General features: G+C 34.5%; 1 protein-coding gene across 1 annotated transcript in view; it reads right to left on the bottom strand.

Moving 5' to 3' along the window:
* The window catches only part of UFL1 (UFM1 specific ligase 1), a 33,257-nt gene that overhangs the window by 4,986 nt on the left and 14,234 nt on the right, over positions 1 to 14,037 (bottom strand). The window contains exons 8-15 of the mRNA XM_007084913.3: positions 13,276 to 13,422; positions 11,786 to 11,961; positions 10,410 to 10,589; positions 8,084 to 8,204; positions 5,748 to 5,864; positions 2,172 to 2,289; positions 615 to 781; positions 403 to 533 (exon numbers count right to left, since the gene is read on the bottom strand). Of these exons, the coding sequence (XP_007084975.2) occupies positions 403 to 533; positions 615 to 781; positions 2,172 to 2,289; positions 5,748 to 5,864; positions 8,084 to 8,204; positions 10,410 to 10,589; positions 11,786 to 11,961; positions 13,276 to 13,422 (1,157 nt within the window). The remainder of the gene's footprint in view (positions 1 to 402; positions 534 to 614; positions 782 to 2,171; positions 2,290 to 5,747; positions 5,865 to 8,083; positions 8,205 to 10,409; positions 10,590 to 11,785; positions 11,962 to 13,275; positions 13,423 to 14,037) is intronic.

Here is a 14,037-nt window from a genome sequence, read left to right as displayed (position 1 = left end):
AGAAATTAACTTTGAATTTAGTTTGAGATTAGAATTTTAACAAATAAACTGCAATTTATTTAAATATTGAACAGAGATGGTGCCAGTAAGTGAAAATGACTGCAGAGTTATGCAATCAGGCCATAGCACTGTTAAGGGATTTGCAACTCAGCAGGAGAAAGGGATGTGACACCATAATAATTAGGAAAAAATAAAAGTGTTGATTCTAAAGTAATTAACCATCATTACTTTCAAAAGACCGGTTATATTACCAATCTGAACTAAAAATCTGACGGATGTTTTCCCTAAAAACCCTTTCTTATATTTTACTCTCCTTTAGACTATTCCTGGTGTGAGAAAATAAAGCATGCTTTTATTTCAAAACTAAACACATCAAGAATGGCAAACAAATCACTATCATACTTCATTTGTGATGGTTGCAGGATCGTCTACTGCCATCATTAAATCCGAAGCTAAGAAGTTGAAAATGAGGTTAGTGATATCCGTACACACTGTCTTCAGCAAATGCTTTGTAAGAGTAGCTTGCGTATCATCTGGAAAATAAAGGTGTTTTATTAAAATGAATGTCCAAGAACAATTATGAGAATCAATGAAAAAAACAGCACCAAGTATACCTGTGAAGAACTTCACCCCCTTTTCAAAAAGCCGAATGTTATTATACAGGTTTGAAACCTCTTCTTGCAAGTCCTTGATAGTGCGCTTTCGACCAGTTCCAGAGGCAGAAGAAGTTGAAGACATGAACACTGAACGCACCACCTCGAGGTAAGTTTTATTAAGAGGTCTGTGCACAAGATAAATATATTTAGTTTATTAAAAAGTACTGGATTTATGCATCTAAGAAATTTTGCTTCTATGGAAATAGGCCTTAAGGGAAGACCTCTATATTTTTTAAACAAACAAGATTAATTTGGAGACTAGTTCCCAAGAATTTGTCCTCTAAGCCTAGGACTTATCACTTAAATACATTTACTTTTCTCCGTCTTACAGTACTCAAAATTATTGCACTAAAGACAGTAAGAATAGCAGTAACAGAAGTTTCAATTCAAATTCAAATTCAATTCAAGGTAGTTTTTAAAAGTTAATTTGGAGATAGACTATAAATCTGTTTCCCATCCTTGGGAATAATAAATTCTCAATTTCTAAATACTATAAAAGATAACACATTAAAAACTTTATGCTCAACAATTCAGAATAGATTATTTTATTTTTATAAAAAAATTTTAATGGTTATTTTTGAGAGAGAGACAGAATATGAGCAGGGGAGGGGCAGAGAGAAGGAGAGGAAGGCACAGAATCTGAAGCAGGTTCCAGGCTCTGAGCTGTCAGCACAGAGCCTGACATGGAGCTTGAACTCATGAACCACGAGATCATGACCTGAGCCGAAGGTGGACGCTCAACTGACTGAGCCACTCAGGCACCCCCAGAAAAGATTTTTTACAAAGTAATGGCAAATGATTAGAAGTAACTACTCCATCTGTTTACATATGAAAAATATGATTATTTAATATATTCATGTACAAAAACATTCAGTGAAATGAAAAAATCTCACTACAAAAGCTATATTCTACATTCAATGTTAGATGCACTGGGCTCCTGGACTGCATTTATAGCTTACACACTGGAACTACCTTGAGGGAAAATCACGTTAGTTAGTAATGGTCAAGTTATACACAATGTTTTTTACTTCTGTAAAATAAATTTAGCTTGGCTCAATTACAAGCTAGTGCTGTCTAAATTTATTCTCTTTGAAGACAGTTCGTTACTTTATTTCTCCCCTTTTTTTAAAAGTGCACTGTTTACTCTCTGTCAAGTCCAGATAGAAAATGGTCTTTTCTTTCTTTTAGATGTTCCTTTTCACGCTATGTTAGAGAGCAGCCAGCTATTATGTTGGTGTTTTTCTCCCAACTAGTACTGTAACATCAGTGAATGAGGATGCCTCCACACTCTCGCCTTTTCTTTCCTATATTGCCTTCCCCAGAGCACTTACATGTTTGTTGAATTGAACAGCCTCTACAGGCAAACAAAATCTGCAATTTGGTGGCTAGATTAAGTTCTAAGCTTTGAAAAGAAAAGACCTAGAGTATATGTTTTCTATGATCTTGGTAAAAATTTTTATTTAAAACCTCTGAATCTCTATCATAAAACAGAAAAAAATATGTTTTTATACTTACTTTATTAAGTACTCGGCAAGTTCAGAAATAAACTCCTCAGGGGCATCTTGTACGTGTTTTCTTAAAAAATCTTCAATCTCATCCTGGAACATAAAAGTGATCTCTGGCTTCTTCTTTCCTATAGTAGAAATGAGCAATGTGAAAAACAACAAAACCATAAAGCAACCTAAAAGCAAATAAGGTTCAACATATTTAATAAGATGGTAATTCATTCACTTCATACCACAAAGACTCTGATATTGCCAATGTCAAATAGCAATAACCAATGAAAATAATTTTAAAAATAAGAGATAGTGGCATCTCTTTTGAGTAATAATTTCCTAACTTCATTTTGTGACTGTTTTCTGAGTCAATTAGAAAATCATAAAGATGTTTTCTCCCCAGTCTAACTTGGATGGTACAAATAGTTGAAAATCAAGGAAAAAAATCTTTTAAGAAAAGATAACTTCGCTGTTGAACAATATATAATGAGCAGAATTTCTGTCTTTATAAAAATGAATAGGCACTAAAAATCAAATCATCCTTGTAAGTTACATAGGATCTTCAGGAAAAGTCTTTATAATCATGTGAACTACAACTCTGGTAGAATTAAGCTAAAAATTGTCTTTGGGAAAGGCACAGATGAAAAGAATCCTTGTAATTTTACACTCATAATTTATTCTTCTTCTTACAAAAATAATTCCATACCAAGGAAAGCTTGTATGCAGCTAGTGTAATGGAAATAATTGTTAACTGTGCATGCCTACTCACCGACTTGGAGAAGTACAGGTTGCAGACAAAAGAAAGCTAACAATATTTCCGTTATTAATTGTAAAGATATAAAAGTGATTATTTCCAGCTAAATTTGGTTATTGTAAAACCTTAGAAATAAAAATAAAAAATAATAAAATAAATAATAGCTCAAAAATCAATCTTCACTATGCATCACGATCTAAGTAGTTGATATTATAGCTTTAGAACAGATACACCCATTAGAAGAGATAGACTATCCTTTCTTTTTGTGATTTGCTATCCATTCCTGATCTTCCACATCAAATAGTTTCTGCTTTGTTTGCTTTCTGCATGCATGTTATAAGTGATTACATTATATTTCCATATAGTAATCTTTCACACTGAGTTGATGCTGTATTTTAGCTGAGAACCTGATTCCATCCCCCATTGCGAGATTATAACACAACCCCTTTTCAAAAGCACTGAAATTATATTTTTTTAGGTAGAATGGTTTTGCTACCTTTATAGCCCCTCTCTATAACCTGTGCACAAAAGAAGTAACACATGCCTCATTTAATAATTACTTAAGGCTACAGATAATAGAAAAATATTTTATTAAATAAATATCCTTTCTCTCCCACCCCTAGTACATCTGGGGAATAGAGAAATTCATTTACTAATGAAAAATTAAAACCCACATAGGTCAGTCTTAATACTAGTTAAAATAGGAACAGGGCTACTAGTTTCTATGAAGATAGGTTTTTTAAAAAGTTTTTTAAATGTTAGAGAGAGAGAGAGAGAGAGAGAACGAACACAAGTTGGGCAAGGGCAGAGAGAGAGACGGAGACAGAATCTGAAGCAGGCTCCAGGCTCTGAGCTGTGAGCACAGAGCATGATGCAGGGCTCGAACCCACGAGCCATGAGATCATGACCTGAGCTGAAGTCGGATGCTTAACCGACCGAGCCACCCAGGCGCTCCTTTATGAAGACAGTTTTAATTAATATTGTTTTATGCATGCTGAGAACAGTAGCTATTTTTATCTATCTTAGAATACTTTAAAGACAGATCTTAGGCAAATACATTATCACTAGTAGTGGCACACTAATAACTGAAGCCCATGTCAACTGATTTCTACGCCTCCTGGCTCTAGCCCATACAAAATGAGCTCTGTGGAAGAAGTAAAATAAAAATTTCAGATTATTATCATTTCAATGTTTTTTCTGTGTTTACTGGCGAAAAGGAAGAGGGAGGTATCACAGTTGCATTAAGTAAATTTATTTACAACACAAACATAGAAGAATCATAACTTTACTTAGAAAAACTAACATGTCTCTTGCTAACTTAACAATACTGAATAATAACAAGTCTTGGAAAAGGAAGATGCATATACTAATTCTCTTCCTTAAATAGAAGCAACCAATCACTTAAGTATTACCATAAAACTTAAACATGCATAATATTAGTGTTTCCTACTTGAATATGCAGAAATCCACCTTTGTAAAATATTATAATTTGTTTTGCATGGCAGCGGGAAACCATAAAAGCGACTATGCAAGCTGCAACTGTGCAAGGTGTTCTTAATAAACAATGGGAAAATTTGATTGTTCTGTGACCCTTTAAAAAATGTTTGTGAAAACATTAGAAGTTCTGCTGGTTATGAATATAAAGGGAAATGAAAAAGAAAACTAATAATTTAGCATACTATAATTTAGCTCATTAGAAACCCTGAGCATGAAAGTGTTTGATTTCTTTGTAAAAAACTTATCAAAAATAATCTCAGTGGTGCTTGCTTCTTCTCATCCTGTGACTTATATTCCAGAGCAAGCATTTTTCTGTGGCTTGGCAAGTTGTCATACTCCTTTTTTAACTCCAGATCAGCTTACTGCATTTTATCCTTTGCCCTTTCAATGTTGTGAAACATCTCGTGAGAATTCCTTTATTGGAGGTTTTCTGCCAACCTCACCCCCTCTAAAACATTTTCATCCTTTCTGTCATGATCACTTTCCCCATTTACGTCAGTTAAGTGCGCTTCTACCAAGCTCCTCAGGCTGCATACTTGGTCTCTTGAACAGGGCAATACCAACGTTCCCACAGTCAGCTACTTCTTCCTTAACTCCATTTATTCCTGATTCATATTTTATTTCCAATGTTATCACTTTTTATTTCTTTGCTGCATTTTTGTCTGTGTTGGCCGGTTCCCTTTTGATTATCCATTTTTTTTTAAATTTTTTTTTAATGTTTATTTATTTTTGACAGAGACAGACTGTGAGTGGCTTAGGGCAGAGAGAGAAGGAGACACAGAAGCAGAAGCAGGCTCCAGGCTCTGAGCTGTCAGCACAGAGCCCGACGTGGGGCTCGAACTCACGAGCTGTGAGATCATGACCTGAGCCGAAATCGGACGCTCAACCGACTGAGCCACCCAGGCGCCCGATTATCCATTTTTTAAAATGTATGGATTCATCACTGGGAGACAAGGAAGCAACACAACTACGTGGGGTGTTGTCTGAGCATAAAGTGAGGAAGAGAGGCACAGGGATCCATCACTGACAAACTCTGAAATCAGTGATGTGACTATCACAGCTCATGATGTACCTGGGTTATTTATGTGCTCATCTGTGGACTGAGGAGCCAGCAGCAAATTTGTACTTTATGCGATTACTCACAGCTGATACACGCTGGTAACTCAAAACATGAACCATGTTGTTGGGGGGCTGGTGTCATCAACTAAACTGTGTAACTGAAATCTGTGTCCACAGAAACTATGCAAAGCGAGGACTTCTTGTATAAGCGTATACACGTAACAGTACGCATTGTAAGAAAATGTTTAAAATCATGCACAAAGGAAGAGTAATAAAGCTACATACCAGTATGAGATGACTCATCATCACTATCCTCTTCTTTTCTTCCTTTCTTCTTGATTTTTTTAATTTTGTACTCTCTGGCATTGCCACCACCACCTCCTCTCACACTTCCACTGCCCTCTGGTGGAAGAGGATACTCATTAGTCTTCCCTAACTGAATTACCATTTTTAGAATGATGACACTACATTGTCATATTTAACTTTACAGCAGAACAAGAAAAGCCAAGTAATTAACTTTTAGGTGCTACTTAAGGTTAGAGTTTCTTTATTACGAAGTTTTGTAATTCAGTCAATAAAAAATTAATAAAGTACGAAATCTGTTGAACTTGAGCAATTCAGAGAGCTTACCTGCTCTAAATACAGTCTCTCCTTCCTTCTCCAAAGACATCTCTTTTCTGTAGCTTTGTCTGGCTTTTTCTTGACCAAACCCATTCCTTTACCTCGTCTTCTACCTTCCCCAAAAGAAATGTGCCCTCATTTGCTCATTTCTGTTACCACAGCCTCATTAATATCTCCATTACAGTATTTCACAAATTTAATTACCCTTGGTTTTGTCTTCTTGGTCGAAAGATTATTACTCATGTTTATAGGAGACATCCTGAGTCTTCCACCACTGAACGAGACAATGAACTCCTTCAGATAGGAAGCATGTCTCACTAATGTTTGTATCCTTGGGGTTAAAGCAATGCTTGACACATTAACAGGTGCTTGATAAATTTTGACCATGAATATTAAATTGGGTAAGTGGAAAAACAGAGTTATCCATCACCCATTGGCCAAATAAAGACTAAAAAATACAAATTATGAGACAAACCAAAACACTGTAAATAAAAGTAATCTTAGTGAGGTATTTCTCTACCATTACATATTTACATTTAAAGTATTTATTCAAAAAAATAGAATACTTTCTAATAATGGGATTGAAATACTGAAAAATATTGAAAATATGTTTCTTCATAAAAGATTGATTTTTCAATAAAGTAAAATGACATATAAACTACAGATCTTTTTCTAAATCCTAAGTAGAATTCATTTAAATTTCATCAAGTCCTCTAATTGTAAGTTCTATTATTTTCCCTTGCTTTTGGGATAGAAAAATATAATTTTCAAAACACAAGTCTAAGGTGAATGTAATTTTTACATTTGGTAATAAATTTCTTATTAGGGAAGACTTATATATTTGACATTGTTCCATGCACTATACCTAAACTATTACAACAGGATAGTACTATCACTGAGATGAAGATCAGATAACTCTGAATTTTTAGAAGGAAATAAAACAGACTAGCTATTCTGACATAAGTACAATTAACTGATTAAGGTAAATTTATAAGTATATCTTCAAATAATATGATAAAATATGCATGGCTGTGATACTACTATGATTTATTGGAGTAATTTACTTGTCTATTTCCCCCAGAAGAATACAGATAAATTTCAAAGTATCAAATTGAAAGATTTTATAGTAAAAGGTTTTTGAAAAGAAACAATCTCAAAGAAATAGAAGTGAGTTCTCACAAATAAAAATTGAAGTTTTTATAACACATCTTCATTATAGTTGGTATTTATTAATGAAACATGTTGAATATCTAATTTCATTAACCTTGATACAGTGCTAGTAAAATTATTCCTACTATATAAAGTATAGAAAATACATGTGCACCTAGAATAATTTCCATTGGCTTTTAATTAAAAAAATGAAAGAAATAGTATCTCCTTGGGAAATTTATTCATTCAATATTTTATGAGCACCTAAAATAAACCAACAAGTGTTCTAAAGACTAGGGAAATAACAATATATGAGATGGACAAGGCTTCCAAACAACAAAACGCATTACAGTGATGAAAGTGATGAAAAAAAAACAGGAGATAATATGATGGAGAGTGACCATGTCTACTATTCCAGGTGGTTAGGGAGGCCTCTCTGAGGAACTGACATTTGAAGTGGAGTTCTGAATGATGAGAAATCAGTTCCCTGATTAGGGAGAGAACATTCAGGTGGAAGGAAGAGCTAGTGGTAACCACAAACTTGCCAAATTTTGAGATTCAAGAAAAAAGGCTACCAGGGTAGAACATAAAGGGTGAGGGAGTGAACAATGGAAGATGGCCAGGTCATGAAATTCATTTAGTTCTGACAAAATAAGAAAGAGTAAGTAATCACTAATATTTCCATTTTCATCATCAAAATTTAATTCATTAGCAAAAGATTTGGTTAATTTAGCAGTTAAAGGTAAATCAACCAAATGAAAGAGCTTTCAAAGGGTCTAATAAATGCAGAGTTCACTCCAACTTGTAAAAAACTCATCTTTGAATCTTCTTGATTAATAATAATTTATTACCTGTTGCTTTTCTCCTTCGTTCATCTTTTTTATCCTTTTTACTTGTGTTAATGCTTTCTAAAATGGAGACTTGTTTCAGATCTTCTTCAGTGATTAAATGAACAGGATTATTTTTCATTTCCTGAAATAAAACATGCTTTTCTTGGTAAGCAAAAATATATGGTATTACCAAAAACATAAAAGTTATTTATATAGTCAATCATTATTACTCATCCTGATTATTCTTGTTTGATTTCATTGCTAAGAACTATAGAGCTCTGTCCAACAGCTGACACTCTGAGGTGGTCCCTCCTTGCCAAAGATCAGTCTCTTCCCTTGCAGTTCCTGGCTCTTTGAATGTGTCATCAGCTAATGAGAAATCCTATCTGGTCACTGAAGAATTGATCTCGTAACATCAGATGCAATTTGGCTTGTTCAGCCGATTTGGCTTTTTTATTTTTATTTATTTAAAAAAATTTTTTTTTTACATTTATTTATTTTTGAGAAACAGAGTGAGACAAAGCGTGAGTGGGGGAGGGGCAGAGAGAGAAGGAGACACAGAATCCGAAGCAGTCCAGGCTATCAGCACAGAGCCTGATGCGGGGCTCAAACCCACAAACTGTGAGATCATGACCTGAGCCGAAGTCAGACACTCAACTGACTGAGCTACCCAGGCGCCCCGCTTTTTTATTTTTTTTAACCAATGCTTCATAGGTGGCCCTTGCTCTTTTTCTTTTTGAGTTTCCCAACTCCAATGCCACTTGGATACCTAAGTTTACTACAAAGATTAACAAAATCTACACTCCCAACCCTAACATAATGACCATGTATGAGTTGCACATTTAGTCATTTAAACTGTTTTTTCCTCTGGACTCATTCTTTACCTCTGCTTTTTTAAAAAATATGTTCAGAATAATGAACTATTTATTTCCAAGTTCAGAAACTGTTTTTCATTATGGGACAGGGCTCTAAATTTGTAGCGACAAAAGTACATTTATTTTCATGTGAAAAATGGTATTTCCCTTTTGGTTTCCTGAAGAAAAATGTTTAGGATGTTACAGTTCAAACAACAGAATCACCTTCTTTTCCTGAAGTTATTTTTGTAGTTGGAGGGAGGAGCAGGAAGAAAGAAAAACTGATGACCCTGTTTTTATTTTAATAAAAGATCATAAATAATAATGTAGCCATCTAGCAACCGGTAGCTAATATATACCAGAAATTTTGTATACATCCCTCCTTTATTTACATTTATCTTTAAGAAATGAACCACCATCATCCTTTTTTTTGAAGATATGGAAGCAGAAGGTCTATTTGTCCAAAGTCAAACAGAGAGTAAACAAGTTGAGATTGGAATTCAGGTTTACTGTTGTCAATCCTATGTACTTTTACTCTTCAATGCTGCTTTAGTAGCGGGCAAGTCATAGAAAATTATCGTTTTTTACAACTACTGGGGTGCCTGGGTGGCTCAGTTGGTTAAGTGTCTGACTTCGGCTCAGGTTATGATCTCACGGTTTGTGAGTTCGAGCCCCACGTTGGGCTCTGTGCTGACAGCGCAGAGCCTGCAGCCTGCTTTGGATTCTGTGTCTCCCTCTCTCTCTGCCCTCCCCCACTCATTCTCTCTCTCTCTCTCTCTCTCGCAAAAATAAATAAATATTTAAAAAAATTAAAACTATTAAAGAGCTTAAAAGGAATACAGATGAATACAAATTATTTATATATTTAATAAGCTCTCATGAATTTATTAACAGTCTAAGATAAATGGGCTTGTTCTACTTGTCCGTGAGCAGGCTTTATAAGTTGATGGTATTGCTAACTAGAAACACGACCTGAATATTCGTTAAAGCAGACTTGGCAGGACCTCTGCTTCTTGACAGCACTTGCTCTGAAGAACTAATCAATTTTGATAGCAACAATTTCTTTCCTCAGTAAGTTACCCCATTTGTGCATCCTGAATAGGTAAAATTAATAAAGCTCTGCTAGATTTAGTAAATATATAGTGTAGTGATTGATGGATACACTGTATACTTGCGCATTTAATCCACAGATAACATTTTTGTGGATTGTAACGTTGAATCAATACCCTTAGGTGACTTAATTGTGAAGTGTATGATTTAGATGATTTCAATTTATAAAATCAGCTCCCTAAGTTCCAACATACATGTCCTGATGGGAATGAAGAAGGGGAAAACAAATCGAGGAGAAGAGATACAAAGGAGTAATACATTAAAGGGAAATGAACAGTGTTCATTCCTGGTATATACTGCTTACCCCATTTTTCAGAAGATGTCAGATGAGTCTAATGTGAAAGTACCATTAAGATTAGCAGGGGAAAGGAAATCTGGCATACCTTTTCAGCTTTTTGGTGCATCAGTTCACTGAACAGTTCTGCGCAGCTATTTATGAATTTTTCGCTGACTACAACAGTGTCGCTAAAGACTACAGCTGAAGCCTGCTTGCTGAATGCTCTCATCACCTGTTGAAGCAACATTGCAGCATCTTCAACTGATAAAGAACTGGGTAACAGAGGCTAGAGTAAGAAAAAGAATGAAAACAAATATAAATATAATATCATACATATAAACCATTTGTTACATATATGCTCTCCCTAGGTGACTTCAAGTCCAGTGGCCTTCAGAACCATCTCTATGCTGATAACCTCCCAAATTATATTTCTGCTTTCATCATCCCTCTGAGCTCTGGAGGTCTATGTCCTACAACTTCCCTAACCTCTCCGCTCATAGGTCTAATAGGCATCTCAAATGTCACATATCCAGAACAACACTGATTGCAGCTGCCACCCCTAGACTCCCAGCTCCTATCCCCCTTTCTCCATCATCTCCCCCTCTCAATTAATGGTACTGTTCTCCACTCAGGTGATCAGGCCCCAAACTTTCATGTCACACTCAGCTCCTCTCATAAACCCACAAACAATTCACCATCAAGTCCTGATACCTTTACCTCCAAAACAGGTTTCTTCTTAGCTCTTTGATGGTCTAAAATTATCATTTTCATTAACTATCTCCCTCTAGGAAACTTTTCTGGACACCACATTCCCAGCAGGTAAAATGGTTTCTGGTACATAAATAGTACTTACTAAAATCTTTTGAATGAATAAACGAACACTTATATCTGGAATCTTTGGAAACTTGTATATTCAAAACAAGGAATTTTCTGCTTTGTAAGAGAATCTGGGCGCTGACGAGTAAATAATGGATTGGCCTCATTTCTTTCTCTTCACCCACTCTTATCTTTTCGGCATAATAAAGGCAGGTCAATACTAAACACTGAAGTAAAACAGTATCAGGGCTAAAGCAGCTCATGTTAATACATGAGCAAAGGTTAATGAATGGATAAAAGATACAACAAATGCTACATTAATGCCTGGTGCCAGTAAAGCTGTAAATGCTTAGATAAGACTGTGAGAAATCTCAACAATTTCTGTATGGCAAGACTGATATGAGTGTCATATTGTTTGCTTGTTTGTTTTGAGATTTATGGAATTCTGGATGTTGTCTATCCGTATATAAAAGGTCATTCTACCTCAAAAGCTATAAAGTCTTTAAGCAAGATTGAGGTAGTTTTTGCTATAACAATGATTGCTAGAATTTGGCTATAAAGCCAAGACTACTTTTATGTATCCTAATACTTAAAACGGCCACATACTAGTGAATATCAGTTGTCCCTGGTTTAAAGAAAAATTAACAAGAAAATGATAAAACGTACTGCAATATCAACCCATGTTCCAGAGCTGATGGCTTCCTCTACTGATGCTTCCACTTGATCTACAAGTCCTTGACCAACACAAGCTGCTTTCAAAAACAAGAGTTGTGTAGTCTTGTATCTTTTCTTTATGTAGCTCACAGCATCTGGGATTCCAAGTCTGGACAAAGCATCAAATTCTAGATATAAATCACAAATAGAATTAGAAAAGAATTCATTGGAATATAACTGTCATTCACACCTTTTAGAAATCTTAGAACGAATTAAGTTCTTCCAACACCTATTCTTTGTGAATGCACTATATTCTATTTTTCTTTTTTTAAAGAATAAAGCATAGAAATGTACCACAGCCTATTCCCTGGTTAGGCTACCTTCCCAAATTTTTATTACTAAACATATCTGTAGAAAAATTAGTTCAAATACTTCCTCCATCCCAGCTATGTCACTCCCTCTCCGACTGAGGGGTCAAAAGGAAACATGAGAACTACAGAGCAATAAAGTAGAAATGGGGCTTAAGAGAAATGTAATAATTTAAGTAAAGAAACAAAAAAGCAATTTATTTTGCTTATTACAGTAACTAAAGGCATCAGACAATTTAGGACAAAGTAATTCTCTATTCTAAACTAGTAAGGGATTTAGCATATAAAACAAAAGTTAAAAAAAAAAAAGACTTCAGTTTATAGCCATTAAAGTTATTGGAGATAGCTACTGTTCTCTTTATCCCCAAATAATCATATTTCAGTAAATTAATTATAATGAAGTTCTAACCCAAGTTCATGGTTGAAGAAACAAAAGTATATTACAGAAAGCCAAGAAAACATAAGTGCAGCCTAGTATTCTAGCATACATTTAAATCGCTTGAACATTAATGTCTTATAGGTTTATCACTGAGAAAGGAACTGAACTCTTACATGATTTGAGTTGGACTATGAAACTGATCAAACTGAGCAACATCTATCTATATATAAATGAGCTACATATTTATGTATGTGTGTGTGTGTATGAGTGTAATATGTGTGTGTATATATATTTGCTAACTGTTTTAATGACTAAATTCAATCTACTTTATCCAAATAACAGAACCCTAGAAACAGAATTAAGAATAATTTCAGGTTTTCTGAAGGAGTGGATGTCTAATAAAAATGAACACTGTAAAGTTGATAGCCAATAAGCCAAGCTGATAGCCAAGATTATGTAATTAAACAACTGGGCAACTTCATAAAATATATTTGAAGTTGTAACAGTATTATATCACTGGAACATTGGGAGCAATCAATACAAGCTTTTGGCCTTTCTATGTTATAACTGTTCAATAACTATGAAATTAAACTCAATTCCAAAATCAACAAAAACCTGTGTGTGACTACTTTTATATTCAAAGAAAAACTTTATAATTTGCTGGAAACAGTAAAGTGTGTACTCCCTGGACTAATACAATACTAAGAATGTGTGTAGTATTAGTTTTAGTTTCAAAGGAAAAAAGAAACAGTTACCTAGATAGCCATTCTGCCTGAAAAAGGAATCCACCCAAGTACTCTGTGTTCTGGAGTAAATGTCAGGAACAAACACCGCCTTATCCTGTCTCCCACCAACCACAGTACCTCGTAAACGTCCACTATTAACAAGTTCCTCAAGCACAGCTTAACAAAACCAAACAAATAGAAATAAATCAGAGCAGGTATAAATGTCAAAAAGTAAAATACTATTTCACAAGTTAGTTACTCTTACCTTAAAAAAAAAGCAACTTAAAGTTTAAATTGCATAAATGAAGACATTATATTTTAGACAAAACTTTCCTGCCATTTACAAGAATATACTGAGGTCATAAATTCAGGACATTCTGGCAGCTAGCTAAAGGTGCTGACCTTGAACTAGTTAATACTAACGTTGAATTTTTTAGTTAGAGTAATTTTGGGGAAAAATCATGCTATTATTTATCTTATAATATGTTTGAAAGTGGATGACTAAATGCTTTGAGAATAATTAATATGCAATCACTGGTGTTACTAACTTTAATTTTCTCATATTTAGAAAACTCAGGATACATGGATCACATTAGAATAAACTGTGTGAAATAAAGTCATGACAATTTTTATAAATTATTACATTTCGACTGTTTAAATTGAAGCAACACATGTACAAGTATAATGCCATGGTTAAGAGGATCAATCTGGATCTAAACACCCTAAGTCTAAACCTCAACTCTGTCACTTACTGACAAAAACCATGCAAGTCATTTAGTTATGCCTCAATTT

This window comes from Panthera tigris, chromosome B2 (genome assembly GCF_018350195.1).
Source record: "Panthera tigris isolate Pti1 chromosome B2, P.tigris_Pti1_mat1.1, whole genome shotgun sequence".
NCBI lineage: Eukaryota > Metazoa > Chordata > Mammalia > Carnivora > Felidae > Panthera > Panthera tigris.
Note: the sequence above shows the minus strand (reverse complement) of the source record. Positions and strands in the feature narration are given on the sequence as shown.